Consider the following 27,606-nt stretch of genomic DNA (forward strand, 5'->3'; position numbering starts at 1 on the left):
TGTGCTGTTTCTCATATGATGTTCCAGATGCCCCGTCACATGACCCATCCAGAGCCCTCATAAGCAGATTAAGCCCTGTGCCCTTTGGTTGACAACACCTTTTGTTTGGGGTAGAATTAGATGACACACTCTGTTGCATGTTCTTATCTCCTCTGTCTCTCTGACTCTGCCGTGAGCATTTATATCTTTTTATTTAATATTTTCATCCACTCCCCGCCCCCGTCTGTCCACAGGAGCTCTCCGATTGGTCAGCCTGAACACATAGCCTGCCCCAGGGTTATAAAAGCTCTGCAGAGGGAGGACTGTTCCAGCCTGTTTCCTCTCTGTGAAAGGAGAAACTTGTCACGTTATAGTGAAAAATTCTGATCTTGGATTTATTAGAGCTGTTCAGCCATGTGCAAGGGACTATCCCAGCTACCAGCAACATGTCTGAAAAGGTAAGAAACATTATCATTTTAACATTTAGCAAACGTAAAAGGAGTTAAGTGCTAACTAAAAAACAAAGTATTTCTACAAATTCAAGCAATACAATCACTAATACTGTACCTTACAGTGAGAGTGATAATAGTGAGAGAGTAATGTGTTTTCTTTCCAGTATCAGTTTGTAGAGATTATAAGGTTGGGAAGGCAACTTGTGTTCTTTCATCACCAATGCTTTAATTATTAACACGTTATGACAAAAATATAATATATTCAAAATGTATGTGTGTAATCTTATGTCATGTTTATAGTAAGGGTTAAAACAGCAATAGCATATCATCCGACCTCCTACATGTGTCATTTATGTGTGGTTTTCTTGGTGCTCATTCCAATTGCTGCTTTTACACATTTTCCCATTTTACTTGCCTAAATCTGAATGCCAATTAATATTATTACACTATGTGGCAACTTTGCATATAAATGGGTCATACATGGTTCAAAAAATAAATAAAATATCTGATATAAGTTAAGAAATCAACGAAGAAATTATAAAACAAAAATAAATAACCCAGATAGAGTGCTTGAAAATATCTGTGTATAATATTTTTTAAAAATCCAGTGTAAAAACCACTTGAAATTTAAAAAAAAATCCAGTGTAAAAACCACTTGAAAGAAAACAAATATTGTAAATTCAAGTCATTTCTACAAATAAACGTTGAAAAAACAACTCGTCGTAATGGAGTGTAAAGAGGCAGAAGCCTCAGTCAATGATGTGTCTGAAGTAAATATGTAAATCCTATTTAGATGTTTATGTCAAAGATAAAAACATGTCAATATGCTAATTTCCCTGTGCTTCATGCATTTGTTTTTGCCAGCGCTAAAGACATCAAACACAAGATCAGCCACTTGCTGCAGAAGCCGGAGCCTCTGACTGTCGAGTCGAAGCCGAGCAAGGAGAAGACCAACTCAGCCGCCAAGAGGTACGTCACAGCAAATCTTATATTGACATTTTGTTTAGTTATTTCCTCCTGACAAATTCAAGCACTTGATCATGGGTTGCAAAAAAGTCTACTCCTTTTAGATTTAGTTAATTAATTAACTTTTAAATGACATGGAATAATTACATTTTGACTTAATTTGAAAATTAACATATTTAATAGAATTTGGACTAAGTGGGAATTATTTGTATTTTAATGTTTTGATTGCGTTCCTTGTTCTGTTTTTTATATTTGTGTTGCAAATATTTTTTATATTTGTGTTGCAAATATAAAAGAAAAACACTAAAAGAAATGGGAATAAACGACTTAATTCAATTTGTTTTTTATTTTTTTGTACAGTGTAAGCTCCAGCGACACTGGATTTGATTGATAACAGCAGTCAATATTAGACTTTTATTGTACATGTCTCTTGCCAATTGTCAATATTTTATAGCCCCCATAATGCCACAACTTCCGTTTTTATGTGTATCCCATATTTGTCATCATGATCATGTCTGTCCATGAATTGTCAATAATTTACCAAGCAAATCTTTTACTTTGACTTGTTTCATTATCAATGCTTTATTATTTTAAGGAAAACACATTTTCTGTAAAAAGCAAAACAACAAAAAGTACTTGATTGTCTCTGACTGGTTCACATTTAATTCAAATCCATGTACATATTACTCCATACATAATGTGCCCGAGGTAGCAAATATAAACTAATTTGCATCTGTAGTGCCTTTGCCAGATGTGCAAAAGGTTTCCTAAGCGCCACAAGCAGTGGCGAGCGGTTAGAGCAATGAGAGAAAGCAGTGACTGACCTACACAATCTCAAATTACTGTGTCACAACTTTAAATTGTTCTAAAATAATATTTTATATCCAAATTATCCTGTTTTCCCCACACATCTTTTAGTGGCCTCTACACGCTGAGCAGCCGCTGAGCAGTACTGCGGGAAGCTTGGCCGTGTTCAGAGGCCCGTTCATGTTCCGCTCTAGAACCAGAGCGGACAGCAGCTTCTTTTAGAGCTCTGCACATGTGCTCTGAGGACCACACAGCCTCAAACCCATGGATCTGTGCTCAAACCACACTGAATAAACCTGATTCCAGGATTCCAATAATTAGATGTTAAAAAAGTATTTTAATAACATAGAGGCATTTGCCCTTCACGCAGGAGACACTTTTGCCTATAAGTGAATACACGTAAAAATCAATCATGAAAATTATACAAAAAATACTAAATTACATGCACTACTACTACTACTACTACTACTACTACTACTACTACTACTACTACTACTACTACTACTACTACTACTACTACTACTACTACTACTACTACTACTACTACTACTACTACTACTACTACTACTACTACTACTACTACTACTACTACTACTACTACTACTACTACTACTACTACTACTACTACTACTACTACTACTACTACTACTACTACTACTACTACTACTACTACTACTACTACTACTACTACTACTACTACTACTACTACTACTACTACTACTACTACTACTACTACTACTACTACTACTACTACTACTACTACTACTACTACTACTACTACTACTACTACTACTACTACTACTACTACTACTACTACTACTACTACTACTACTACTACTACTACTACTACTACTACTACTACTACTACTACTACTACTACTACTACTACTACTACTACTACTACTACTACTACTACTACTACTACTACTACTACTACTACTACTACTACTACTACTACTACTACTACTACTACTACTACTACTACTACTACTACTACTACTACTACTACTACTACTACTACTACTACTACTACTACTACTACTACTACTACTACTACTACTACTACTACTACTACTACTACTACTACTACTACTACTACTACTACTACTACTACTACTACTACTACTACTACTACTACTACTACTACTACTACTACTACTACTACTACTACTACTACTACTACTACTACTACTACTACTACTACTACTACTACTACTACTACTACTACTACTACTACTACTACTACTACTACTACTACTACTACTACTACTACTACTACTACTACTACTACTACTACTACTACTACTACTACTACTACTACTACTACTACTACTACTACTACTACTACTACTACTACTACTACTACTACTACTACTACTACTACTACTACTACTACTACTACTACTACTACTACTACTACTACTACTACTACTACTACTACTACTACTACTACTACTACTACTACTACTACTACTACTACTACTACTACTACTACTACTACTACTACTACTACTACTACTACTACTACTACTACTACTACTACTACTACTACTACTACTACTACTACTACTACTACTACTACTACTACTACTACTACTACTACTACTACTACTACTACTACTACTACTACTACTACTACTACTACTACTACTACTACTACTACTACTACTACTACTACTACTACTACTACTACTACTACTACTACTACTACTACTACTACTACTACTACTACTACTACTACTACTACTACTACTACTACTACTACTACTACTACTACTACTACTACTACTACTACTACTACTACTACTACTACTACTACTACTACTACTACTACTACTACTACTACTACTACTACTACTACTGACCTACCAGACTGAAAAATACATGGAAGCATCTGGAAATAGACTTTGAGAGTGAATGCAGCGGTTTTCTTTCCATCTTCACGCCTCTACGGCCTCTGACACACTCACAATATTAAAGTCACAGCCTTTCCTGTTGTAAACAATGGGTTCAAAGGGCCGATGATGAAAGAAAGAGATTACACTGTTATTTATCATGCAGTCCGTGTTTTAACAAGGAACTCGGCCAACTGGGCCAGCATGCCAGGAAGGCCTCTGAGGAGAATACTTTACTTTAGCGAGTCTTTACTTGGCATTACATCATCCAAGCTGTAGTATTTTGATTGTGGATATAGTTTGACTGGTTGTGAATTCATGTTTGGTCCTAGTATTGTGTAACTACAACAAAAACAGATTTCCAAGGATCAATCCAGAATGATAATAGATTTTGGATGGTCAAGAAACATTGTCCAGATGACTTCCTTTGAAACTTATTGCACCGTTACAGGTGTTTGGGGTGGAAAGTTACCAATTTGCTCATTTAAAACATGCAAGCGTTAAGTCTCGTAGCATTCCGGTCAATGCGACACTCAGTTTTTCATTCTATTCTCTGTCAATCTATCATCATATTAGATTTGGACGTTTCAGAGACCCATGGTTAGGTCCACATGTACTGGCCGTGCACTGGCCGTTGTTAACCGCTTTTCACAGAATTGAATCTGTGCTGAGAGCGTTTGGGAGAGACAGCGCCGCAGTGAAAGAGCCGCATTTTCAAGGGGACAGCATTGATTTTTGGCTCGTTTCTGTGAGACCGTTCGGCTCCCTCCTCCATCGCTCTCATAATGGACTGTTGTTGGTATCTCAGTGAACTTGTAGCACAGCGGATGAATCAGTGCCTCAGGTTAAAGAAGGATACTCAAGGATGAACAATGTGTTATTGAGCTCAAGAAATAAAATTAAAAAAACATTCTACCCTATAAGACCCTTTCAAAGTCTAAAACTAGACTATTACAGTTATATTTCAATAAAAAGTATGAACTGCTCCTCTGAGTTTTTGCAGTTCATACAGTTTCACCTGATTATTAATGTTAGCTTTATTGAAACTTCCCCAATGGTTCATTTTCAATCATTTTAACTATAGTCTTGTTTCCATTGGTTTGCGTTGGAACAGATTGGTCCAAAAGTGTCTCCACTGTCTCTACCGGTCCGTTTGTGTAGAGCAAGTGCAAAGAAGTGAAAAAAGAATGATAAACAGGAAGTAGTTTCTAGCTTTAGCCACGTCTAAAGTACGACAAACTTGGAATTACTAAAGGTCTTTTTGTGAGTCACGCAGATATGCCTTATGATATTTTTGCTTGTTATAAAGTAAAATCTGTGATGACCCAGAAAATAAGACACTTTCTCTGTGCGGAGAACAAAGCGCTCTATAATTAAATACAGTGTGGCGTTGGCGTGCTAATGTTTGTTAGCTTGACCGTGACAGTAAAAGTGGCTCTGGTCTCTGAGACTTGTGAAAAGTGCTTTTAGTGCTGCCCCGGCGGTCGAGTGGTTAAGGCACAGCACACGTATGCCGGTAATTCTTGACTCCAACTAATTACTGCATGTCCACCCTTCTCTCTCATCCCCCATTTCACAGGACTTTGCGCCAATAAAGCCTACGGGCACAAACTATTTTAAAAAAGACAAGAAAAAAAGAAAAGTGCTTTTAAACTCATTGTGGTGAATATTATGGATGCGGGGAACGGGTACGTGTGTGATACATGTGGACTGTGGTAAAAAGTTTAAAATGGGTTAGGGTTAAACAAGTTCTGTATTTCATGTTGTACAGAACCTTTAAAAAGTATAATTCAGGTACAATTTAGATTGTCCCTAAATTATAGGGTAATTCCCTTCTTCGTATTAGGATTTTATTGCAGGTTGCCATGCTACAGGCATCATAGAAGTAAATTGTACGTCTGTTTTTTTCTCAATAAATTATTCACATATGTTACAAAAACTCCACAAAGAGTTTTAAACTGAACATGCACGATATAACACACTCAGGTCTATGTACACTCCCTGTAACAGCTTTTATATGCATCATATTCTACTGAAGTACATCTCTCTGGCGTTATTATAATTATGCGTTTTCCATAGTGTCCATCTCTTTGGTCCCTCCACGCCTCAGCCCAACCCTCTTGCCCCAGGTCCACTTGTGCGCTCTTATAAAATTATATACTTTTAATTTTAATCCTCACTGCTGAGAACGTGTACTCCAAACACGGATAAAAGGCTGAAGGTCGACAGCTCCACGTCTGTCCCCTTCAAACTCAGCATTGTATACCTCTTCAGTAGCATAGTTTAGGCTCAATTTGTCAATTTACTGTTCAAGATTATTATGATGAGTTTTCACACGTATGCATCTCTCCAGTCCCTTCTAAGCGGACTCGTGGTTGTGGCCATGGAGGAACTGCTGTGTTCACACTGGATCTGAACAGCGTTTTAAATTGAGGGATGATTAACTTAATGAAACTTTCATTAATCTCCCACAATCAACCCATTAGCCTATTATTAAATACATAGCCTTTTTGGCTCTTCGACAGAGCTGTGGATCTTAACCTCCCAATGTTGAAGCCAAAATTACGCCCTTGCCTTCACATATAGATCTCCAAATGTTTCTCAAGATAAAAACGTGATGAAGCGTTTAGCAGCTGCATTATCAGACTCCCCTAGCGACCGCTGACTATTGGCGATGCCCCAATTAGTAAAACCATTTAGTCACAACTCCCCTTAAATCTCATTACACCTTCTGCCCCTTATACACCGAGCCCTATTAAGCATCCCTTGGTAATTTAACTTTTCAACACTGAACTTCATCATTATGGAACGATCGATACTAATTTGCTTACCTCATTCAAAACACCAACTGGTTTAGCCTGTCGTTTGATTGGATATGATTTTTTATGGTATCACTCTTTACACACCAAATGGGTTTACGTCTGAGCGCTGCCATACGACGTAATCCTTCTTCCGGTTGTATTAGTTCACTTAGAGCTGCCGACTACCAAGGAAAATTATTTCTACACAGACTAAAAAGCCGTTTTCGGGCCGCCCAGGGAATTGGTGCATTGGTGACTTGTTGGTCACATGAACATTGGATATTTTACACAATCAATCTACTCTAAGGCACGTTTTAGAGACGATACCTTTCTCTCATTCTCCATTCAAACCAACGGAATTCTCATTGGACCAGAAGTGTCATTACAACAGAAGTGCTGATCATGTAGGAAAAGTGGGCAGAGCGTAATGAGGTCAATAGGCTTAAGCTAAATCAATATGACAGTGTCTCCTGGCCCTTACTACCGTTTAAGCTGCCATTTGATTTGAAGAGAAATAGATTTTCGAGCAGTTGCTAACACTGCAGAAGTGTGAATGTAAAGGATGTAATGCTTCTAATACTTTCCAATTTAGGGTTGAGAGAAAACAGCATTGCAAAATGGAATAAGAAAAGATTACTTGTTTGTTGTCGTTGATAATTATCTATACAGGTTTAGTGTTTTTGTGTAGTCATATGCTGTTTTTCCATTAGTAGCTACTCTGGGATACTCTACTTGTTTCGGCGTTGTGCTTGTGGCGCGTTAGATTACTACGCAGCTGTGTTATAAAAGTAACATGTTAGACAGTCTCATCACACTGTAGAAGAAGTGTAAGTGTGTAATGCTTGCACTTCCTGCTAGATTGCCCCCTGGTGGCCGTTACCCAGTAAAAATCTGTAAATGAACCGCACAGTTTTATGGGCCGCATAAAACGTTCAAAGTGTGGGGGAAAAGTAGTGGCTTAAAGTATGAAAAGTACGGTAGTCAAACTAGACTCTAGTAGTGTTTGATCCTTCTCATTATACCTTGTTTTCCAGGACTCTGGGTGCGGTGGATGTGGCCAAGTGGAGGGAGTCGTTCAGTCATCTGTTGAAGTCAGACAGTGAGTTTGAATCATTTCACATTTTCAAAATGTCACATACATACTGTGATATTTGGCCCTATAGCCCCAAGAGCACCTCATTTCTCCACCAAAATGTCTAAAACGCAGTAAGAGGCCGCACTAAGCCAGTTATGACAGGATACAACTGACCGGGGCAGGAAACAGTGACCCAGAGGAGATATTTTTAATCGCATTTTGAGGGCTGGTTTTCAAAATGAAAAACTCACATTCCAAAAGCTTTATATAGTCACATGGTTAACGTTTAGAGCCGAATTTTACTCAAATGAAATGTTCACGCTCAAAGATGACAAACTTGGTAATTGTTTACATGTGTGTAAGGACTTATAGGAAATATAATTTGTAATGTGATAATATAAAACGGAATATGAATCATTACGTGTTTTAAATGAAGCAACAACATGAAGATACAACCTTGCTCCCCGGTGGTCGAGTGGTGAAAGTGTCGTGAGTTCAAATCCCGGCAATCAAAGATTGATTCTTTCCCATATCAGCGCGCTATCTGCATCTGTGCTGAGCTTACTCTCTTGTCCACGCCTCCACCTTATGTGTGGCGCTTTGTATCTTTAATGACGGACCTAGTCTCGTCTGCCCCCTCCCTAGATTTAGCTTTCACTTAACTAATTGTCCCAGACAAAACTCGACCAAAGCTTTTAGTTTTAAACTTGGCTATTGGTCAGTGGGTAGGTGCGCCAGGCTCTTCCTGGTCTTTACAATAGGCTTAGTGCCTGGGGAGTGGGTTAGTGTTCTAACCCACTCTCCAGGCCCCTCCTCTGCTGCTGCGCTTGTATACAGGCATAATGGGCTATTGTGTCCAGCAGAAGTATTTACATATTGAATTTTAATCATGTTTAAATAGTAATAAATTAAAAGTGCTATTTTTAGGATAAAATTTAAAGGTGCAGGGTACTACCGCAAAATAGTCCCAGACCCTTATTTTTGTGTTTAAAATGTCAAAAATAGCTCACAGAATAGTCTGTCTGCCAGTTAACAATTAAATCATAAAACAGTCTAAGAAATAGTAGAAAAAGCTTCAGTTGTAGTCATCTGGACTCAGTTTGAAAAATAGACGTTTCGACTCTCATCCAAGAGTCATTGTCAATAAAAGAATTTAGATCGAGAACTCCGATATTAATACTGTTCTGTGGTAAGACCCGCCCATTGGGCGGAGCTTTCCTGAAGTAGAAAGAGTTGTTTGTTTCAACAGAAACTCCCCCCTTGTATCTACCGAGCCTATTCAGAATTTTAATGGGCTATTAGAATCCTCTTTGTCTTTGTGAGACCCTGGCTCAACCACCCTGAGTACCTGATTAACATCTACATGTCCTGGTCCTGGTCCTCTACCTTTCCAGGGGTTCAGTATACCATTATAGATACCAGGAAGATTGAATCTTAGCCCTCCATTTCGGTTTAAAGAAGGTCTTTCTTTTTTAGCAAAAATAGCTTCCTTGACTCCTCTTTCAAACCATCTTTTCTCCTGCTTAAAACCTTCACCTGGAGATGCACGGCGCTCTGTGGTCCTGAACTTGTATTTCTTCTGTGCTGATAAAGCCTCTTGTGTAGAGGCTGTTTTGTCTCACCTATGTACCGTTCTTTACAGCTTTCTTCACAGCATTGGATCGAATAAACTACATTGCTCTGTTTTTGAGTCGGCAACTTGTCCTTAGGGTGAACCAGTTTTTGTCTTAAAGTGTTTCCTGGTTTAAAATAAACGTTTCTGTTGAAACCAACAACTCTTTCTACTTCAGGAAGGCTCCTCCCAATGGGCGGGTCTTACCACAGAACAGTATTAATATCGGAGTTCTCGATCTAAATTCTTTTATTGACAATGACTCTTGGATGAGAGTCGAAACGTCTATTTTTCAAACTGAGTCCAGATGACTACAACTGAAGCTTTTTCTACTATGGAACACGCCTGGACGAATGAGGGATTACACCGACAGTCTAAGAAATAATTTTTCTTCCTCTCTTTTATTTCTTAGTCATATCAGTCCCCATACAACCATAATATGTATGTTACAAAGTAGAAAAGTCTTTAAATGTGAGAACTGAATTTTCCATTCTGTAGTTTGCATCAGCCGAAGAAAGCCTATGTATTTTCTTAAAGCGACGCCTTACACAAATGCATTGTGGCAAATCAAATACAGAGGCTGCAGTTTCTTTCACTATCTCCTCATTATCTTCGTCTGCCCTCGGACAGAATAGACAGAGCAGTAAATCAGAGCCCGTCCGAGCACCATTACCTTAAATAAACGAGAAAAAAACCTGACTAAACAAATTGGCTTTCATCAAAGTGTAATTTGAGCAACAGTTTACTTCCTGGAAGCTGAAAATCTGACTAATGGGCTGTTACAATGAAGAATAGGTCATGTATTTGAGCCTTTTAATAGTAGCTAAGTAGTTATATTGTATAATATATTTCAAAAATAGCCAGGTTTTAGAAATGAAGACAAATTTCATATATTTTCGTTCTATTATGCTTTTAGACACAAATAGACAGGATTTTAAACACTCCAAATAGGTCCTAAGATCATGTATACCAAGGCTGGGCCGTTGAGGTTGATCCCAAATCCCTGTCTGTTTGTTTTAAGTTAATTGTGACAATGACAGTGGATGGACGTGAACTAAACAATCAGTCCGATACACCAATGAACTGCACATTACAAAAGCCCGAGAAGGAGGAGCAGGAGGAGCAAGAGGAGCAAGAGGAGCAGGAGGGGACAAGTAGGGCCATAACCGTATCAACCTGCCAACGCTGTTTCTGTCCTTCACAATGCTCCGAGCCAAAAGAAAGCTGACTATGGAGCTCATTTGTTATACGTGTAATAGAAGAACTTCAATTGAGGTGAGTGCCGTCACTCCCTTTCCCCACATGACGTGCAGTGCGTGGGGCATCAAGTGCACCGAGCGGCACCCACTTGACAACGATGATTTCTATTGCTAGTTACAAGTTTGTCCAGATCGTTTTTTTTGTTTTTGTAGAGAGTCATTGTCAATATCTCTTTGTGCTAAAGTCCAGCAGCAGTGTGACGCGCACTGTGGTGGTGTGTTCTCATGCTCTGCTGTGTTGGGGGCTACGTGTCTGGAGGCAGCATTATCAGCCCCCGGAGACCTTATGTCCACTGCGGTCCGGTGCTCCATGTGCTCCCTCTGCGCTTTAAACTATTCTAAACTGACCTTTCTCCCAATAACCCTGTCCACTCGCTCCTATGTCTATGAGTGTGACTCTTAAGTCTTTATATTATAGACAAATGTGGATCCAGTTTTTAGTTATCCTCTGACTGGAAGATCACCGGTTCAAATGTGCTTTGAAGAAAACATGACTGTGTATTATTAAACCAGATACAAACAACTTGTGACATGTGCACTGTGAACATCAGTAATCATGAATAATAACTAAATCAGTTCAAAACCAAATCACAACTGACAAAAAGTCTGAGGGATTGTTCACATTGAAAAGGACATGATCAGGACAAAACCAGGACCAAACCAGCACCAAATTAGCTCTAAATCAGGACTAAACAAGTTATAAATGTTTTCCCTTCTCATTTATATCATTTTAGACCAATATTCTGAGTGTCATGATTATTATTATTATGTAATACGTCTTCTTTAACATCGGCAGCTTCCATGCCGCGCTCTGTCAGCCTGCGTAGATGTGTCCTCCCCTGGGCTCGAATCCGTTCAACACTCTGGCCCAACGGAAACAAGCAAGACAATGACCTCTCTTCCTCTAACCCTGCTAACTCTCCCCTCTTTCCAGTCAATGCAGTCATTCTCAAACTTCTCAAAAACCCTGTACCACAAATTCCGGTTGAAATGAGTCTTTCTTGGCTACTCCTCAGAGTGTGTTGTGATGCCTACTCACTGGCCAGTTATAGACCAATTTTGCATATTATCCGTTGTGTCCAGAGTTGCTGATCCATTACATTCATTTTTTTTGGTTTGGTGGTTTGGTCATGTTTCACTGGCCGCTCCCAAACACACCAATCATCCACTTTCAGTCTTTCCACTGGTGTGCCACAAGGTTCCATTCTGGGTCCGTTATTATTCTCACTGTTTATCAATGACCACCTGGCCGCTTGACCTCTAGTGTCAGTTTAGATATATGCAGATGACACTGTGCTCTAGATTTACGGAAACAACAGCACTCACGTATCTGAAAAAAAATCACACAAGCCATTTAACTTTGTATGTAACTGTAATTTTACTTCCTGTAGTGTGACTTTTATCATATGTCCGGGGATTACTGAGGAAAAAAAACCTTACTCTGCCATATAAACATGAAAAGGTTGATTAATGCACTGCTCCAGAAATAAATAAATGCTTTTTTTTTTTTTAGAGAGACCAACCACTGACTTATCACTTTTTCTGTCATGTTTGCAGATGTAGATAGCATGCTTAAGGCGCACTTCCTTCTTCACAGAGAATAAAATGCTCTATAATTAGATATAGTGAAAGCGGAGTGGTCTCATTTTCACCCAAAAAGATGCTTTTACAATACTACTACAATAGTACTCGGGCAAAACAGATTTTACTTTATAACATGCAAAAAACAGGCACTTTAATGGTAAAAAGATTGTCACTTTTGTCGGTAGTGCAATATGCGCCAGTCAAATTTGAACGCGTGTTCCCGTTGCAGTGGGCCGTGCGGTCTTCTCCAGTTTCCTGAGGTCGGAGTTCAGTGAGGAGAATCTGAAATTTTGGGAGGCCTGTGAGGAGTACAAGAAGAGCCCAGAATCCCAGCTACAGAACCGCGCCATCAAGATCTATCAGCAGTACATCGAGGCAGACGCACCCTACGAGGTAACGACACACACTAGAGCTGTGCAGTACTCACATTTCACAAATTTCACTTTTTGGGATTGTATTTTGTTTCATTAATCCTGTTTATGAGGTAATTTACTCTTGGCGCACACAAATTGTTGCATCACAGGAAAAAATCTGGACTTTTCCCTTCATTTTTAGGTTCATAAACCATAAACGGACTCGTTTTATGGTCAAATCGGCTTCAAAATAAACCCATGGCTTTATGACGATGGCTGACACGTTGCTTAAGGGCTTCATGTATGTCTTTTTTCATTGTGCTCAAATGTCTGGATACCTAATTAGAAATGGAGATTCATGACAAAAACATTTTTTTTAAATATCTTATGACCCAAACGTTTGCAATTATGATTTTGTCCATACTCATATATATTTAACTAAAGCAACATTGAAAGGGTCTATTTGACATTCTAATCTACTAAATTCATGTTTTTCTATATAGTGAAGTTATATATCGATGCCAGTCTATAATGACCCTGGAACGTTACAGGTAAAATCTCGTTCGAAGCGCTTATGACTGTCGTGTCACTTAATGTATGGATATTTGGAGTAACTGTTGTATTTGGAAGACAAAAGAATTAAAACAACACTTAATTTTCCGCTTTAGTTTGGCCCTTTTGCAAACATGTCGTTGTCAAAATCTGCGCCGTGTGAACAATCAGAAAGAAAGAAATCAGATTACTCCCATCAGAACGGTTTTCATGGCATTTCTATAATCTGATGACTCCAGAAAGCCGATAACATCTAGAGTTATTTTTGTGTGCATGTGAACATAGCCACCGTTCTAACAACTGCAGAGCTACACTGAGTCATATTGCACTTGTCAATTATTTTCTTTTTTTCTTTTTCTATGTTTCTACTTCACAATACCCGTGGTGACAGTAAAGTGGCGTCTTCCCTGTGGAGAGGCTGTTAGTCTGAGTACACTTGCAGGCACTTCACCACTGAACAAAAAGCTTACACAAAATAGCAAACCAATCAAACTCAACAACAACTGTGTGTTGTATCGTTTCTGCAATCCAATCCCTCAACAAAAACACAACTGGAGTAGCATTCGGTTTGATGAATCCTGGTTCGAAAGTCCTCTCTCCTCCGAGCACACTTCATTCATTTAAAAAAAAGAAAAACGTTGAGGTAGAAGTCTCTGAGCAGTTCTTTCATCGAATCACGAGCGTTACAACAGCGTGGCTACATTAGCATGTCGAAGGCTTTATTTATCCCACCTGTGTAATTCCCCCTGCTGCCAGTAGATGGAGTCAATTCCAGGCATGAGAAACGAAATGTTGTTCTAAAACATGAGGTGCCAAAGTAAAGTTAAAGGCAAATAACAGTACAAATAATGCATAGTATTTGTCCTGTACGACATGTAGATTCTGATGTGTGTACTTCGAAGTGGCTTTTTTTTTACTGTAAATTGTCCAATGTTTTGCTTTTTATGCTTTATCTGTACGACATCTTATATCGCATGCGCTGACAGATGGCGGTCGTAAATGAGAGAATTAGTTTACGTCACCCTATCTTGATTTGATGAATAAAGGCGAAATAAAAAGGATTGAAGATTAATTTGCTACAATAAATCACAACAGTGACAATGTCGGCTTTATTTCTATAGCGCATTTACAAAAACACCAGCTGCTAAAAGTGCTTCATGTGGACAATCCGTGGTAAAAACACAAATAAGTACAAATGTAATCATAAACACAATTTAAAAAATACACTTAAATTCCAATTGCAGCAGAAACTGTGGCAGCCAGGAGGCAAATCAGGGACTGTCCTATTGCTCAGAATTACAAGACCGAGATCAATAAAGCCTTACAGACAATATTTGACATCACCATCCCACTGGATTTCAGGACTCCTGCCATGGACACACTGAACAAATACCTCTGGAACAATCTCCTGGCCGTGGTGAAAAAAGGCCCTTACAAAAATAAATGGATGCCACAAAATGCACAGACGATCATGGACTGGACTGACATCGCACTGGACATTCGCACAATGTAAAAATGACATTTGGACTTGATTTGAATGGGGACAAATGTGTGGGACTGTGGTTTAAATGGGACGATTGGTTTGATTTGTTTATGCCTTAACTTTCCTTTATTTTAAGTTTTTTTGTGTGTTTTTTTTGTGTGTTATTTTTATCTTGTAGTTTTTCTTTCTATTTTCATGTCTTGAGAGCAGATTTAAAAGATAAACAAAGGCCCTGTCTCCTCGACTTCTTAATAGCGTTCTGGGCACATTTATGTAACATGAGCTGTTTTTTCTGACCTCACTGATCTGGCCGGGACATGGGCTGATAAAAGCTCCGTCAGATATACAGGGGCCAATCCATTTTGGCATTTCAAAAACAAACATCTAAATCTTAAAATCAATCCTAACGTGACGGGAAGCCAGCGAAAAGAGGCAAGCACCGGGGTAATGTGTAACAACAGACGAACCTTTGTGATAAACGAGAGCAATATATCGATGAATTTCACCTTCCATTGTGACACACTCAAGCCTTTTGCCCGCCTTTTGTCCCGATAGGTGAACCTGGACGCAGCGACGCGGGACCTGACCAAGCAGAACGTGCAGCTCGCCTGTCCCACGTGTTTCGACGAGGCCCAGAGGATGATCCACCTGCTGATGGAGAAGGACTCATACAGAAGGTTCCTCCACTCCAGCCTGTTCCAGGACCTGTGCCCCACCAAAGCCACTCAGAAGGGGGACGGCGAGGTGACCGTGGCAGGGGGAGCCTAGACCGAGCCGAGAGACCACGAGAACAACCAGGCAGCCAACACGGAAGGTTGTCTTACTGTACACAAGTTCAAATGACTTCTGTACACAGTATTTATTCAGATTTGAGTAAATTTGACATGTTTACGTTACGATTCATTTTTCATGACGATCTGCCAGTCGAGAAGGACATACTGATATGAGTTTCCATTTCCATCTTCTATACGTACGCATTTTGCTGGGTGAGGGAAATTTGCTGTCTATAAAACAACAAAAATGTCAGAAATATTTAGATTTTCTGTTTGTTTTTGTTTATTCTGTATCTCCATTGGCCTTGTTTACTCTTCCTGGGTTCCTCATCACATGACACATTACATACATTCTTAATTCAAATGTGTTTTAATATATCATTTATTTCAGTGTATGAAATGTAAACCCTAACCCTGCTTTGAAAACTTTGTGTGGTGGTTTTGTTCTTTTTACTCATTCGTAGTTGATTATTTTGTTTTCATGTTTTTTATGTTATGTGTTTCACAGTGGTGGGAGGGAACGATGTACAAAAGTAAAAGTACTCTACTTAAGAAAACATTTTGGTATCTGTACTTTACATTCAATTTGGCAGTGAATACTTTTAACTTTTACACATCTGAACGCAGGTATCTGTACTACTTAAAGGTTGAATGGACGATTTTTTTGGCCCAAATTTTAGTCTTATTTCCTCGTGGCGTGGACTGCGATTAGTCCTATCAATCATAAAACGCACCTACCGCTCACCTGCAGCCGCGTCAGGCTCGTCCCCCGAGAGCAGCACGGTTCAGCGTGTCTGAGCGCATGGATCTATCATAATATAGTTCCCTCAGTGTACGGGACAAAATTACGACGGAGAAAGTTGACTCATAAAGACGGAAATCTACAGGAGACGAGAGATGTGATGTGATCCGTTGCGCTAATAAACAACCGCACATGTGTGTTGTATCAGTCCACACGGGGGAGTGGCATGAGCACGGGGGAGAGGCATGTGCACGGGGGAGGGGCATGTGCACGGGGGAGTGGCATGTGCACGGGGGAGGGGCATGTGCACGGGGGAGTGGCATGTGCACGGGGGAGGGGAATGTGCACTTCCGCCTGAGTTCTCAAATCGCCGAAAAATCGTCCATTGCGCCTTTAATTCATATTTGAACTGGACAGGAAAGTAGAAGTATTTGTATATAGTTTGAGATCTGCTGAAATGGTTTGGATGGTTTATTTCTGAAGGTTTTGAGTGAAAGTCTTGGATTTGAGCAAGCAACATTTTTTTACTCTAAAAGTACATTTTAAAGGCAAACTTCAAAACGTTTACTTCAGGCAAGACATTGCAGGTGAATAGGAAAACATCTTAAATGTAAAGATATCAATTTTAAACTTCTCCAATAGTTTATTCACATAAATGTAAGAAAACATGATGTAGTTTTCATCTAGAAATAAGGCATTGTATGTGTAAAAACTGCCAAAATTGCACATAATTTAAATGGGACATTAAATTAGTAAAATTTACAGAACCAGGATTAAATTCCTTGCTTCATTAGATACAAAAAATATTAACTGAGAGGATGTTATTATCATTTATTTTGTTTTTGACTAAAAAAGAGCTGATTGAAAATTTGCATATAAATTTAAAATGTGCCTACTTTTTTTGTACTTAAAAGTTTAATTAGACATTCAAATTCAATCAACAAATCCTTCGGTACGTTCTGACAACATCTTGTTAGGTACAAGATTGTAAAGTTTGGTGTGTGTAGGTGCTACTTTAAGTGGTGATCTTTAAGTTCCTACAGGAGAAAAATAATTTGTAGAGATGTTATTGTTTCCACATGAAAGTCACTGTTAGAGAGCAAAGTGAGCCACAAACAACAAAAGGAGATTTGCCTGCAGTGTCTCATTTTCAGTGGCTTTTACAAATGTGATACTTTTACTTTTTCTTCCACCGTAGGTGTTTTGTGCGCGACACATTTACCACATTTAATATGTCATATTGTCATTGATGAATGGCACTTGCAGAGACATAAAGATGGAACGATAGTAGACCAATGGGTGACCTGTGTATGAACTGATTTGAGTGCTGGATCCAGGAATATACACACTCAAATAATTAAATGTTGACTGTTAATAAGTGTTATGTCATTTTTGTAAATATTTCTTGTCTGTATGCATTGAGGTTTTTTTTAGGTCAAATACTTGTGTTGGGTTAACATAAAATAATTCAATGGATCAAAATGGCATAATATGCTTGATTGAAGTCAACATTTTATTTACTAATTTATTTAATTCCCATGTATTTGTTTATTTGAATGAGGACAATACGCATTCATTTCTGTAAATGCTAGTTTTCCACTGTAGACCCCAGGCAAAGGGTCAGTATACAAAACACAAATCCCATTGTTTACATTAAGGTTAGTAAAAAGTTAGCATGAAACTAAAAAGTCAACGATGTTTGATTTCTGACTGTGAGGAAGAACATAACATATGTGAAGGATAAACATGGGCTGGAGCGCTCACAGTGAGAGAGGGAGATTCAAGTTCAAACCGTTTTACGCCCAAAGACGAGCTGCGGATTATATCAAGCGTGTCTGATGGAACTCTTGGCTGCAGAGTGAGCCCTCCTCTCACTCTGCCACCCATCTCTGTCAAACATGTGACCAACACTTAACATAATATATGACCACCAGTAATACAAACATGTGACACCAGAAAACACAAACATGTGACCATACTTAACATAATATATGACCACCAGTAATACAAACATGTGACACCAGAAAACACAAACATGTGACCATACTTAACATAATATATGACCACCAGTAATACAAACATGTGACACCAGAAAACACAAACATGTGACCATACTTAACATAATATATGACCACCAGTAATACAAACATGTGACACCAGAAAACACAAACATGTGACCATACTTAACATAATATATGACCACCAGTAATACAAACATGTGACACCAGAAAACACAAACATGTGACCATACCTAACATAATATATGACCACCAGTAATACAAACATGTGACACCAGAAAACACAAACATGTGACCATACTTAACATAATATATGACCACCAGTAATACAAACATGTGACACCAGAAAACACAAACATGTGACCATACTTAACATAATATATGACCACCAGTAATACAAACATGTGACACCAGAAAACACAAACATGTGACCATACCTAACATAATATATGACCACCAGTAATACAAACATGTGACACCAGAAAACACAAACATGTGACCATACTTAACATAATATATGACCACCAGTAATACAAACATGTGACACCAGAAAACACAAACATGTGACCATACTTAACATAATATATGACCACCAGTAATACAAACATGTGACACCAGAAAACACAAACATGTGACCATACTTAACATAATATATGACCACCAGTAATACAAACATGTGACACCAGAAAACACAAACATGTGACCATACTTAACATAATATATGACCACCAGTAATACAAACATGTGACACCAGAAAACACAAACATGTGACCATACCTAACATAATATATGACCACCAGTAATACAAACATGTGACACCAGAAAACACAAACATGTGACCATACTTAACATAATATATGACCACCAGTAATACAAACATGTGACACCAGAAAACACAAACATGTGACCATACTTAACATAATATATGACCACCAGTAATACAAACATGTGACACCAGAAAACACAAACATGTGACCATACCTAACATAATATATGACCACCAGTAATACAAACATGTGACACCAGAAAACACAAACATGTGACCATACTTAACATAATATATGACCACCAGTAATACAAACATGTGACACCAGAAAACACAAACATGTGACCATACTTAACATAATATATGACCACCAGTAATACAAACATGTGACACCAGAAAACACAAACATGTGACCATACTTAACATAATATATGACCACCAGTAATACAAACATGTGACACCAGAAAACACAAACATGTGACCATACTTAACATAATATATGACCACCAGTAATACAAACATGTGACACCAGAAAACACAAACATGTGACCATACCTAACATAATATATGACCACCAGTAATACAAACATGTGACACCAGAAAACACAAACATGTGACCATACTTAACATAATATATGACCACCAGTAATACAAACATGTGACACCAGAAAACACAAACATGTGACCATACTTAACATAATATATGACCACCAGTAATACAAACATGTGACACCAGAAAACACAAACATGTGACCATACTTAACATAATATATGACCACCAGTAATACAAACATGTGACACCAGAAAACACAAACATGTGACCACACTTAACATAATATATGACCACCAGTAATACAAACATGTGACACCAGAAAACACAAACATGTGACCATACCTAACATAATATATGACCACCAGTAATACAAACATGTGACACCAGAAAACACAAACATGTGACCATACTTAACATAATATATGACCACCAGTAATACAAACATGTGACACCAGAAAACACAAACATGTGACCATACTTAACATAATATATGACCACCAGTAATACAAACATGTGACACCAGAAAACACAAACATGTGACCATACTTAACATAATATATGACCACCAGTAATACAAACATGTGACACCAGAAAACACAAACATGTGACCATACCTAACATAATATATGACCACCAGTAATACAAACATGTGACACCAGAAAACACAAACATGTGACCATACTTAACATAATATATGACCACCAGTAATACAAACATGTGACACCAGAAAACACAAACATGTGACCATACTTAACATAATATGTGACAACAGTAAACACACACGTGACCAAACAAACATATACATGTGACAACATTAACTCCAAACATGTGACCATCTTTTAACGAAAACGTTTGACAAACATATGACATGTGTCTTAGGACATTGTTTCTTAGCCTTTCTCGTCCTTCTGTTCTAAATCCCTTAGTCAGAAATGAATGAGACATTGACTTCCAGAACCACAGCAGGGTGTGCTCACTACATTACTTATTTTTCGCGATAGCTTGATGTATTTCGTTGACAGCTATTTTTAAACTCACTCAAGATCTACTATAATGGATGGAAATGGACTCTAAACTGACTCTGACCATTGTAAGTGCTATTCACCCTCTGAGACGGTCCAGACAATTAGATGCATTTATATAATACAAAAAAGTGATGTATTGCTGTTGTGTCCCTGGGTAACACACTAAGGCTCCAGTGCCCCCATGAACACATGAATGAAAGGAATGAGTGGAGAACACACACACACACACACACACACACACACACACACACACACACACACACACACACACACACACACACACACACACACACACACACACACACACACACACACACACACACACACACACACACACACACACACACACACACACACACACACACACACACACACACACACACACACACACACACACACACACACACACACACACACACACACACACACACACACACACACACACACACACACACACACACACACACACACACACACACACACACACACACACACACACACACACACACACACACACACACACACACACACACACACACACACACACACACACACACACACACACACACACACACACACACACACACACACACACACACACACACACACACACACACACACACACACACACACACACACACACACACACACACACACACACACACACACACACACACACACACACACACACACACACACACACACACACACACACACACGATTTGACTAAATATTGAATAAACTTCATAGTTAGTGCTGGGTTTTTAATATATATAAATTGTCTTCCTTTGACACCCCTCTGATTTACACATGCAGTAGTTGTAATGTACACGCACCTTTAACCCTATTTTTTATGGTCTACTTTATTTTGCCTCCATTCTGGATTGTTTAACGTTTAAATGTTTAATTCTGATGACAAGGTTTTGGAGACACATTGACTTAAAAGGGTTTTCCAGCTCTATATTGGTCTACCATCATGTTTTATCTGTTCATTCATTCTCTATTCATGTTTTTATTTTTTATTATTTGACTTTGGGCAACACTTCCTCGTCATATCTGGACCGCAGGTCGTTCTCGTCGTCTGTCCACCGTCAGCTTGTTGAATATACAGAACACTGAATGTTTCAAGTGATGGTTTTCACTTCTGTTTCTGCTGCTAATGTTCACAAAACTGAAAAAATAACACACAGATTGACTTAAGTTTGTCTGTTAAATGTCAACTTTATAGTATATTATAACTTACAGCTCTGTGTTGGTCCAGTTATCAAACCAGGAGTAATCTTGTCAGTATTTGCAGTGCTGTGCTTCATGTAGGTTTTCATGCCTCTGTATGGTACATAAACGTAAAAATATGACCCTGGAATGGATATAAACTGACGACTACTTCGCAAAGTTATGCAGGCCTATGTACCGTGTAGATCGAAGAGTTTGATTTTTACTTTATTTATCATTGTTATATTGAATTATTATTATTAACATTATTTTATTTATTTAATTGTTATTTCAGTATTAGTATTAGTAGTAGTAGTAGTAGTAGTATTAATGTTATTTAATGGCTTTTTGGTTCAGTTCAGACCTGGCTGTGCTTTGATGATGAAGACATGTACGTACAAATAATTGTTGTTTAAATAAGTGTATAAGGAAATATAATCATTATTTAAAAGTATTGAACATAAACTATTACCTCTTGCATATCAACCATGCGCCTTAAAACAGCACAACTTTCTTTAATATCAAATATTTCCAGTTTGCTTGTAACTGTAGTTAGAAAACATTTTGTCATTAAAAATATATATATTTTTTCTTTTTCTTTTTTTAAATATGGTTAATTACCAAAAATGTACCATAGCAAAAGTGGTTTTGGGAACCACAAGTCACTTCTTGCCTTAAATGTACACACTGCAGATAAAGAAATGCACCAGATTGGGGGGATCATTTCGATTTTCCATATTTAAAAAAAGTCCAAATTAAATGGAAAACTGATTAATTTTCCAGCTTTGCCATTTAAGTCTACAAACTGGATTGACAGCTGCGTAATATGTGAATATTCTGCCCAATAGCTTCAACAATTTAGAACTTTTTTCTTATTCTTTGTTTTCATTGTTCACCTTTTGTTTTTTTAAATGGATGTTATGTAAAAAGACAACTAAATGGATTCTGTAGGTTGAAAATTACAGCTTGTGGCAGCAGATTACTCGCTGAGATAATGCTCTGAGATGTCTTGTACATGTAAATTGCCTCTAACGACTTGTTTTTCTCTACATTTTCACCGCTCACGGCCGACTCTAAAGGCAACGCACCGTAAATTAAAAGGGCTGCCCTGAAAATAGCGCCTGCACACACCAATCCTGTTGAAGGAAGGATTTACTTATATTTAAGTCCAAGCTTTATTCATTCAAGTTTTAACCAATAAAATTAGGCGTTATTTGAGTTTTGATTTCAATTGGAACTAGTCAACTCAAATACTAAATAGATTTGTGAATGTTTTAGTAACAATTATCCTTTTCTGGAGTTAAAACGGGAATAAATAAGTCTTAGAAATGGTCAACAAATCCTCCAGGGGTTTAAAACTGGGGGGCCAGAAGAGTGGGCTCTGTCACATGTCCAGTCATTTGGTGAACTTTTGAAGGTTCCGAGCAACTATATATATATATTTCTTAATTCTAGTAAAAGTGTGTTCATTAAATCAAGTCAGTTAGAATATACCTTTAGCAAACTATAAATTCTATTGTTTGTATTCTTTTTGGCCACCAGGTGGGCTAAGTGTGAGAAATAACTGAGCAGAATAAATCAAAGTGCTCGTTTTCAGTTGCCAACCAATCAAATTATGGCCTGACAACGAGGGTGGCCAATCAAATTTCAGCCACCCCTTGGACACGCCCCTGCTTTAAAGGCTGATCTTTATTTGTTTGTGGGAGAAAAACGACATTTGAGTTTAAAATGTCATGTCATGTCCCATAAAAAATGTATGTATGCAGTTCCAGGAATATAATGAAACATCTTTAAGAGCAGATTGGACCATGTTGTTGTTTCCTAATGAAAGCTTTGATGTTGAGAGGGCAAACCGACAGTTTTGCCTGTAGTATCTCGCCATTAAATGTTGTTAAAAATAATACAAATTTACTGTATTTATCAAATGGCTGTATGTACTTCTGTGATGCATGTTATCTTTACTTAAACGGGGTGAAAAGTCAAATATTGTCGAGTGTTTTGACGTTGTAATTTCAGCATGCCCAAAATTGTGTAAAGTATATCTCAAGTATTTACTGTCTCATGATAATGTCTTTTATTTTTTCAAAGTATGAGTTGTAATGGTAGGAGACTATATACTGTATCAGATTATTTATTAAATGATTGTTGTATTTATATTGTAATATTCATAAACATGCATGTAATAAAAATGTCTCAAAGGAAAAAGCTTTATTTTTTAGGACTTTTTGGTGACCTCAAAAAAATTCGGATGAAAAAGTTAAAAAAAAAAAAAGAAAATTAAATAAACGTCTGAGCTAAGCCTGGACTTTGTCTACTAGACAACGACTGGACTGAGTGTGATTATAGAGTCTGAGGTCCACACTACACGACTGGACTGAGTGATTATAGAGTCTGAGGTCCACACTACACGACTGGACTGAGTGTGATTATAGAGTCTGAGGTCCACACTACACGACTGGACTGAGTGATTATAGAGTCTGAGGTCCACACTACACGACTGGACTGAGTGTGATTATAGAGTCTGAGGTCCACACTACACGACTGGACTGAGTGTGATTATAGAGTCTGAGGTCCACACTACACGACTGGACTGAGTGTGATTATAGAGTCTGAGGTCCACACTACACGACTGGACTGAGTGTGATTATAGAGTCTGAGGTCCACACTACACGACTGGACTGAGTGTGATTATAGAGTCTGAGGTCCACACTACACGACTGGACTGAGTGTGATTATAGAGTCTGAGGTCCACACTACACGACTGGACTGAGTGTGATCATAGAGTCTGAGGTCCACACTACACGACTGGACTGAGTGTGATTATAGAGAGTGTGAGGTCCACACTACACGACTGGACTGAGTGTGATTATAGAGTCTGAGGTCCACACTACACGACTGGACTGAGTGTGATTATAGAGTCTGAGGTCCACACTACACGACTGGACTGAGTGTGATTATAGTCTGAGGTCCACACTACACGACTGGACTGAGTGTGATCATAGAGTCTGAGGTCCACACTACACGACTGGACTGAGTGTGATTATAGAGAGTGTGAGGTCCACACTACACGACTGGACTGAGTGTGATTATAGAGTCTGAGGTCCACACTACACGACTGGACTGAGTGTGATTATAGAGTCTGAGGTCCACACTACACGACTGGACTGAGTGTGATTATAGAGAGTGTGAGGTCCACACTACACGACTGGACTGAGTGTGATTATAGAGTCTGAGGTCCACACTACACGACTGGACTGAGTGTGATTATAGAGTCTGAGGTCCACACTACACGACTGGACTGAGTGTGATTATAGAGAGTGTGAGGTCCACACTACACGACTGGACTGAGTGTGATTATAGAGTCTGAGGTCCACACTACACGACTGGACTGAGTGTGATTATAGAGTCTGAGGTCCACACTACACGACTGGACTGAGTGTGATTATAGAGTCTGAGGTCCACACTACACGACTGGACTGAGTGTGATTATAGAGTCTGAGGTCCACACTACACGACTGGACTGAGTGTGATTATAGAGTCTGAGGTCCACACTACACGACTGGTCTGAGTGTGATTATAGAGTCTGAGGTCCACACTACACGACTGGACTGAGTGATTATAGAGTCTGAGGTCCCGGCCAACCAAAACAGTTCAAAGTTATAGTGCTAGCAGCAGGATTTTCTAAAATGGTTATTAAAAGATAAGATAAGGTACACTTTATTGTCCCTGTACGGAAATTCCTTCCTTTGCTGGAGGATTTTACCTGGTGCATGTTTTGAGTTGATGGGAGAACCGGAGGGCCCAGAGGAAACCCACCCAGGCACAAGGAGGAACGTGCAAACCCCACACAGAAAGGCCCAGGATTTGATCTGCGACCTTCTTGCTGTGAGGCAAGAGTGCTAGCCACTCATGAAGTGGAAAACTATGTCATTTGGATCATTTATACAAGGTAGATGTGAGCCGCACCAGAGGAGAGGGTGGAGCGCTTCAGCTCTTGTTTTAACTGCTAAAGTCGAGCTTGTGCCCTTTCTGTATTATTAATCTGATGTTCAGGCAATAATATGAAGCATACATATTGCTGTTGTGCATTGTTTGTGCATTGTTCTTTCTGTTATGACAAAAATAGAACGTTTTAGGCCAGACACTGTTTCCAGTGTCTCCCCCCACCTTTTGTTTGAATGACAGTGACTGGAGTCTGAGCGCATCCTTCCACGGTCCAGACTTTGCAGTTCGAACATGCGTCACTACGAGACTGAAGCCACCGCAACTGACTCCAACAAGAGATGACCGACAGTGACCGACATTGACCGAGAGATGACGAGAATGACTGAGAATGGCTAGAGAAAATGTGTGTCCTCCATTGTAGAACTTGGAACATTCAGCATCTCAATAGTGGGACTTCAGATGAGATAGTAACACTGGGGGTACAAAAGGTTTGGAACTGATCTAATATTACACAATATTGGGTAATATTATTTTCATTACTATTTCCCATTCTTCCTGATTCCGTACTCCTCATGTTCCCAGTAAGAACACACTCACCAAACACGAGCACGTACGATCAGAGCCTTTCTACACCAAATGTGTCTAAATGTGCAGCATGAAGGTGAAGCATCAGTGTGTTTGAATTGATTGATTGATTGATTGATTATCCCCAAAAAGGCCTCAGTATCGAACACCAAAAAAAACAAAATTGTGCTGTTAATGTTTTTTGGCAGCAGAGTAACGCATGCAATAGCCAAAACGATCTTAAAAAGTTAACGAAAATGTGGCGGAAAATCCGATAAGATTCTGGGTCACTACTGGTAAATACATTCCTCTCTCTATAGACCATTTTAAGTTCAAACAAAAACAGTTTAAATTCCAGAATAAAGGCAATTCACCCTGGAGAGACTCAGACAGACACAGAGAGGACAGTTTAGCAGGCTTTATTACGAAAGTTATTTGGCGCGAAGACCCCGGCGGAAGACATTGCGATTACGGGCGCTCCGTAATATGATCGTGTTTAGATGTCTCCCCCCAAAAACCCAGGGTCTGCGCCTCTAGGTGGCCCTGATAATACTGGTGCTCGAGACAAGGGTGGAGAGTGTTTAGCTGCGGACGGTGGAAGAGCTGCAGCCTGAAGGGAAGATACGGAAAGCGTGGTGAAGGGAGCGTGGAGAGAGTCCCGTGGATGCGAAAAGTCTGGAGTGACTGCACTATCCGAGAGGTGGTGAGATGAGGTAGCAGGGATGGGAATATGGGACGCCTGGAGTTAGATAGGAAATGCGATATGGAGCTTACCTGTGAGTGGTGAGGTGCAGGGCAGAGACGGGCAGAGGTTGCGGGAGAAGCGGGAAGTGCCGGGCAGACGGCGGAGCGTGCACGCAGGCGCCGGGGCAGACGGCGGAGCGTGCAGGCGGTACGGCGGAGCGTGCAGGCGGTGCACCGGGGCAGACGGCGGAGCGTGGACTGGGAAAGCTGGGGCGGAGGCACGAGGAATGGATGAAGCGAATGTGGCCTGAGGAACAAGGAGGACAAGTAAAGACGGACTAAAACCACCACCAGTCTTTGGGATTGAAACTTACTATGGTTGGAGGGAGCGTTGTGCTGCCAAAATTGAAAGCAAGTCAGGACGAACGTACGAGGCGTAGGCGGAGGAGGACCATCGCCCGAGTTGTTGGAGGGCTGCCGAAGACACGCCCTGAGTAGCAGCGGTT

The 27,606-nt window shown here is 39.2% G+C and overlaps 1 protein-coding gene across 1 annotated transcript; it reads left to right on the plus strand.

Moving 5' to 3' along the window:
* Positions 1 to 308: 308 nt before the first annotated feature.
* rgs4 (regulator of G protein signaling 4) lies at positions 309 to 15,946 on the plus strand. The gene is made up of 5 exons (XM_072439235.1): positions 309 to 437; positions 1,296 to 1,400; positions 7,935 to 7,999; positions 12,660 to 12,823; positions 15,374 to 15,946. The coding sequence occupies exons 1-5, from the start codon at positions 394 to 396 to the stop codon at positions 15,584 to 15,586; spliced, it is 591 nt and encodes a 196-aa protein (XP_072295336.1). The 5' UTR covers positions 309 to 393; the 3' UTR covers positions 15,587 to 15,946.
* The last annotated feature ends 11,660 nt before the right edge of the window (positions 15,947 to 27,606 follow it).

The sequence above is a fragment of the Eucyclogobius newberryi genome, unplaced genomic scaffold (assembly GCF_026437365.1).
Source record: "Eucyclogobius newberryi isolate DKJ021-1_F unplaced genomic scaffold, fEucNew1.0.hap1 SCAF_9, whole genome shotgun sequence".
Classification (NCBI taxonomy): Eukaryota; Metazoa; Chordata; class Actinopteri; order Gobiiformes; family Gobiidae; genus Eucyclogobius; species Eucyclogobius newberryi.